This window comes from Poecilia formosa, unplaced genomic scaffold (genome assembly GCF_000485575.1).
Source record: "Poecilia formosa unplaced genomic scaffold, Poecilia_formosa-5.1.2 Scaffold19, whole genome shotgun sequence".
Lineage (NCBI taxonomy): Eukaryota > Metazoa > Chordata > Actinopteri > Cyprinodontiformes > Poeciliidae > Poecilia > Poecilia formosa.
Window position 1 is genome coordinate 2,237,080 of NW_006799958.1, and position 6,076 is coordinate 2,243,155.

At 35.9% G+C, this 6,076-nt stretch overlaps 2 protein-coding genes across 2 annotated transcripts in view; both read right to left on the reverse strand.

Moving 5' to 3' along the window:
- Positions 1–295: 295 nt before the first annotated feature.
- On the reverse strand, positions 296–2,257 carry LOC103134781 (CD209 antigen-like protein A). The gene is made up of 3 exons (XM_016669083.1): positions 2,121–2,257; positions 1,117–1,220; positions 296–526 (listed from the first exon to the last, which is right to left on the reverse strand). Exons 1-3 carry the CDS (start codon positions 2,235–2,237, stop codon positions 370–372), a joined length of 378 nt encoding a protein of 125 aa, XP_016524569.1. The 5' UTR covers positions 2,238–2,257; the 3' UTR covers positions 296–369.
- Positions 2,258–3,299: 1,042 nt separating this feature from the next.
- Positions 3,300–6,076, reverse strand: part of LOC103134782 (CD209 antigen-like protein E) — a 5,094-nt gene continuing 2,317 nt past the window's right edge. The window contains exons 5-6 of the mRNA XM_007547232.2: positions 4,912–5,015; positions 3,300–3,836 (exon numbers count right to left, since the gene is read on the reverse strand). Coding sequence (XP_007547294.1) covers positions 3,674–3,836; positions 4,912–5,015 — 267 coding nt within the window. The 3' untranslated portion in view covers positions 3,300–3,673. The remainder of the gene's footprint in view (positions 3,837–4,911; positions 5,016–6,076) is intronic.

The following is a 6,076-nucleotide window of genomic DNA, read 5'->3' on the forward strand; positions in this document are numbered from 1 at the left end:
CACTAAACCAAATGAATTAAATGAGATTAATATAAATAAGTCCATAATATGAACTGACACTTTTTAGAGAGTAAATCTGTTGTATGTTCTTGAAAACTCTGGAGCTTCACAGAGCAGTAAAATAATCTGCTAGTGACTCACCGATAATAATAACCAGGAGGCTGCGGTTCCTCTTCTCCTTTTCTCAAAATAAGTTCAGGTATTTTGTCCAGACAGTGGTCTCTGCAGGACATTTTCAACATGGGTTATTTCAGTCTAAAGTGCTACATTAATATTCNATATTTGTATTGGATCGGAAACAATCGAGCCGCTTTACCCCGAACGCGGAAGCTGAGGTGCAAAGAGCCCATTCCTCACACACTCGCAGCATTAGACTGGATCCTTTTCACAGAGCCAATGAAGAGAAGCAGAACATTTAAGATCATTCCATGACATACTATTCCTGGTATGTGCACAGTCCTCTTCCCCCCACTGTGGGTCTCCACCACCATTATCAGGCTGTTGGGCCGCCCAGTATTTGGTAAGTCTGCAAGCAAGAAAATCATTTCACAGCTTATATATAGCAATGTTATGAAATGATAAGAAATCTGACATTTTAAGTTCTGTTGGGGGCCATGTAGAGCCACCTGGTGAGGTATTATGTGTTTTCTAAACAATGCCATTTAAAGCAATACCAACCTGTTGTGGTGTGCTATGTAGAAAATAGTGGAATCAGCAGGCATCACACGTAGCTCAGCTTCAGTACTCTCTTTACTTTCTTCTTCTTCTTCTTCTTTCCGCATCTCTTATCTTGTACATAGTCAGAGCTCCCCCTGCTGTCCTTTACATGCAATAACAAGACATAACACAACCCCACACACAAGGTAGCTTTCAGTTGTTATAGAAATGTTGTTTTTTCATATATTATTTTTAGTAACGGGGTCCTGCATGTGTTCCTTAGTTTGTTTTCAATTTCTAAATAAATATGAACATATTTAGGACTGGATAAGATGAGCTTATTAGAAGAATAAATGTTTTACTCATTTTCCTAATGTGAAAAACCTTAACACCTATTTTTTTAAGTGTAGTTTTACGTTTGCTATCAGCAATGAATATGAAAAGAAGTGGAAAACTCACAGCTGGGACAGCGGAGTGCCATCGACCCACTTCCAGGATCCCTCAGTTTCTTTATCATTCAAACCAATCCATGTTTGTTTATTGGTGATTGTAGAAAGTAAATTCTGTCAACATTATAGAAAAAATAGTAATGTTTCAGTACAGCAGTTATCTGCTTTATGTTATGTCAAAAAAAAAATTCTATTAAAATTTCAGAATTTATTCACCTAAAAAATAAAACATTCAAATTTTTCTCATTGTCTTCATAAAACAATGAATCTTTAATCTGAAAGATTCCTTTTCTTTCGAGCCAGTTCCGTATTTTTTTACTTTATGGAAAAAATAAAAATACACAGCTAAACACACAATGTGTTTCAGTGTAGGTCAATAAAGAATTCGAACCCAAATATGACACAATGTGGTTGAATTAAAACAATTCACCAAACCAGATTGGGCTTAAATTCCTCCACAGTGATGAAAAACCTCAAACTCATTACCTGTTATTGAACACAGATACACAACCTGGTTTATAGGTTTGGAGAACCTAAAAACCTTGGAGACTTCAAGGTTGGTGTGCACATCTTTTCCTTTCATAAATAAAGTCAGAAATGCTAAGGTTAATATCTACTCAGTTTATCTTAATGTGGTATCAATATGTTTGACGTATAAGCAGAAAAGAAGAAGTCCCTAGGGGACAGACATTTTTTTCACGACAGTATTGTTCAAAATTAAAATGTTCACATTAAACTATTAAAATTTTATGTGTGCATTTTCACTGTATTATATATTTATAAGAAACATTTAAAACTGAACCTTTTCAAAACGGTAATATGCACTAAATAGGCAGCGGTATTGTGGTATATGTAATAGTATAACACAATGGTGAAGTATGTAGATTGTACTAAAAGGTTAGGGGCAATATGGAAACATCTTGTTCCACAATATTCATATTAAACTATTAAAGGAAAGTATGAATCTCATTTGCAAACATAAATGAATAATCTCTCACTAGCAGACAGCATCACCTGTTCATCATCATTATTTATCACCACCAGATCTCCTCCTCTGCTCCTGCAGTCCGCTCTGCCTTCATCCCAGGAGCCAGACGATGCAGAGAGGAGATAACAAGAACAGCTGAACATCCTCCATCCTGCAGGACAGGTTTTCTCTAAAANGTCCACCAGGCTGGTTTGGTGGGGTAACATTAAAAGAGACCACACAAGGATGTTCTGACTTCAAGGAAAATGACTTTAGTAAACTATACTAAAGAAATAAAACCTGGAAAAAGAACAAAGAAAGAAATGAACAAAGAAAGAAATGAAGGAAGGAACTTCATTTTTTCTCAGTGATTCATAATTTCTTTTTCAGAAGTAATCTGTAATCTGAATGATCACCAGAACCTGAAGAAAAAAAAACAAAAAACAAAATGACACTTCCAGAATTTGAAAGTTTACTATTTAATTGTATTAAAAAGCCGGCCGCAAAAAATTACAACATACAGATCCAACTTTTCAAGTTAATGTCATCTGTACAACACTTTCCAACGCCATCATCACCATGGACAGATTACTGTCCATGGTGATGATGGAAAAAAACATAATGCAGTTTTTTGTCCTTGTGGTTCCTGAGAAATAATACAAAGGGGTCAAAAACATAATCTCTTCTCACTGTCATACTTAAAACAAGTCTTGTAGGTTTTTTTCTTCTGTTTTCTTCTGTTCTGAGCTGTTTATTTCTTTATTTGATGTTTTTAGCGCCACCCTTTGGATTTTCAACACTGCTGTCATTACAATCAGGCCTTCATGTTTATATTCACAGAGACCACTAGAGGGCAGTCACAGACAACAATGCGGTCAAGCATACAGCAGAGCAAACTAAACTTAGTCTCAATTGTAAAGCTAACATACAGAGATTTTTTTCCCCTTTTGCGTTCCCTCGCAATAATGTACTGATCAGTTCATGCGGCACAAATGAATATTGTAAGCTTTTTTTACGGTGGGCATCGTACTTTCTGCTGTTACATAAGGTTTTTCTGTGTATGCTAATATCTCGTTGTGACATATCTGAAGTTTTGTATCTTTTACTTTACGATAAAAATGCACCACAAACCTAAACAGAAACTTTCCATAAGTAGAAAAGAAAGAAAATAATACGTTCAAACTATTTGGACTATTTCTGAGTTATTATCACGGGATATTAAGTCATCTGACAGTTTTGATTGTGTTTTGTGTGTGTGTGCGTGCGTGCGTGTGTGCGTGTGTGTGTGTGTGTGTGTTGGTCTGAATGGTTTTAAGTTTTCACGTGCATTTCCATCTAAACCTGACACAAACAGACATAAACACGCAGTGAATAAATCGATTTTCAATCAGTTTTTTTTTTTTTCCACCAAAGGGTTGATAATGAACAGGTTTTCACTGAGGCTCCTCAAATGTTTATATATTTGAAATTTTAAATCAACATTTGTGATTGTATACAAAGTAGACTAGGAAATATTGCAGTAAACATATTGCCAAGTAACGCAAAAGAAACATTTTTCCCTATGTCCCCTAGGGGGCTCCGTACTAACACACTCCCAACATTAGATTGGATCCTTTTCACAGACCCACTGAAAAGAAGCAGAACATTTCAGGTCATTCCATAACACATTATCATAAGTCCTGATATGCACACAGTCCTCTTCCCCCCACCGTGGGTCTCCACCACCATTATCAGGCTGTGTGGTCGCCCAGTATTTGGTAAGTCTGCAAACAAGAAAACAATTTCACAGCTTATCTTTAGCATTTTAAAATGATAAGAACTTTGACATTCTAAGCTCATCAGGGGGCCATGGAGCCATTTGGTCAAGTCTTTTTTTTTTGTCCATTAAAGTGGTAGTATTATGTATTTTTCAGGCAAATTTTCATCAAGAATTTGATTTAAAAAAAAAATATGATTTTCTAACTTTGATTATCTGCCCCTCCAAACATCTCTGCACAGCCATGCTCCACAGTAACAACAAAAACAGACATCAACACCACTACTGATGTTTCACTGAGACCCTTACAAAGCTGCTGTTTGCTTCCAATTTTAGCATCAGATTTAGGAAGCTGCTGAAGGGAAATTCCACCTCATTTTTTATTACCTTAATCTGCTCTAGTTTAAAAGTTACTGTACATGAACACTTCAAACCTGGACTCACTACTGTAGGTAACGTTAAATTAAATAAAACCATTGAGTAACAAAACAATACTTTAGAAATTCATCTCTTTTTACAAGCATAGACACATATAAAGCAATATTTTAATGTTTCCAGATGTTAAAAATGATCAATTGAAAGTGCACTGTGTTATAGACTGGCCTATAATCTTAAATTTGTCCCAACTTTGTAAACTTAGCTACTAGCTGAGATGGAGGTAATGTTACCTCCATCTACCAGGTAACATTACCTACTGGAGGTTAACAGTAATGAGGAAGGATTGATGGAGGAGTTCTTCATTTTTCTAAGAGTATATTGAGTTTATACTGTGATGTTGCTGTTGTAAAGATCAACGTTGCTGCTGTGGAAAAACATTTTCAACAATTTCTATCAAGACAGTAACAGTAAGGTGAAGCAATAACAGCAAAGGAGATTGAAAATGTAAAATAATAATAAAAAAACATTCACACAGACCCTTGTATACTTAATTTTTTTCTCTTTGGCTCTTAAGAGCCAAACCCCTGAAACAGCTAAAGGCAACACATGATCTTTGTGAATCCTAAATACCAACTGTGTTTTGGAGCAGTAGAACTGGAGCTCTTGCCATCAGCAATGAATAAGGAAAAAAGTGGAAAACTCACAGCTGGGACAGCGGAGTGCCATCGACCCACATCCAGGATCCCTCAGTTTCTTTATCATTCAAACCAATCCATGTTTCTTTATTGGTGAACGTAGAAAGAAATGTCTGTCAATAGAAAAAGATGTAATGCAACATATCACGACAAAAGCCAAAGTAAAAAATATTTTTGTTCTATTAAAGGTTTCAGAATTTATTCACCTACTAATTAAAACATTTTTTCTAAATAATACAACTAATCCCTCTTTAGCTTTAACTGTTTGTATCTCTTTAAGGCTAGTTCTACACTTCTTCGTTGTACGGAAGAAAAATAAATACAAAAACAGCTAAATCTTCATCTTTTTTTCACAGTCTCAGTGTGTGGGCTTAAGAAATGGAATGAAATAAAATATTCTTCGTATGACTCCCCCTAGTGGTCTGGAGCACTTCTGTTTTGTGGAGCGAGTTTGCAGTTGTTTTTGCTATTTTCAGCGGTTCTCTACGGCACGGAGTCCCTAAGGCGACATTGAGACAAAGAAGACAAAAAAAAAGCTATCCTGACTTACTTTTTTGAGATCCTGAGAAACTTTTTTGAAAAATTGTGCGTTCCCTTTTTGGGTGAAAAGGATGTTTGTTGAGTTTCTGCAATGCCGGTAGAGGTGGTGCGGTTTAAACGAGAGACACAGAGGATGATTGACAACGTTTCCTAACGACATCTAAAGATGTCCCAGATGAGAATATTATGGTAAGAGACAAATCCGTGTATGGTTCAAGACGAGCTTTTATTTTGTTGTTAATTCAACAGGACCTTATGGCGGAACCGGAAATGAAGACCTGAACTCCCGGCACATACCTTTTTCAGTTACCAGTAGTGGCGGTAATACACACATGGCGACGCAAAGCATAACTGATTTCAGAGTGTATTTCCTCTCTCAAAAAGTTTGATAATCAATGCAGAAAACGGTTCAAGTGCAGCCATTGCCTATTATTTAGGAATGGTTTGTTTTTATGCCGTCTTCATCCACTGTAAGTGATTCTTCTTTGGCGACTTACTTCATTTCCAGTATCGCTACTAAAACAACAACCGTATTTTATTTTTGTTTAGATGGCAAAGCAAAACTCAAACTTTGTTGATTTTCTATTTATTCGATTTTGCATTTTTTTAGATTTAGGTTTTAAAAACGGAAAAG

Bases quoted from the DNA above. Each gene is read 5' to 3' on its own strand.
- LOC103134781 (XM_016669083.1), bottom strand. From the start codon at position 2,237: ATGTTCAGCTGTTCTTGTTATCTCCTCTCTGCATCGTCTGGCTCCTGG. The intron at 1,221-2,120 runs GTGATGCTGTCT...TAATGTTGACAG, and splicing joins TAAATAATGATGATGAACAG to AATTTACTTTCTACAATCAC. The intron at 527-1,116 runs GTGAGTTTTCCA...TCTTGCTTGCAG, and splicing joins GGCACTCCGCTGTCCCAGCT to ACTTACCAAATACTGGGCGG.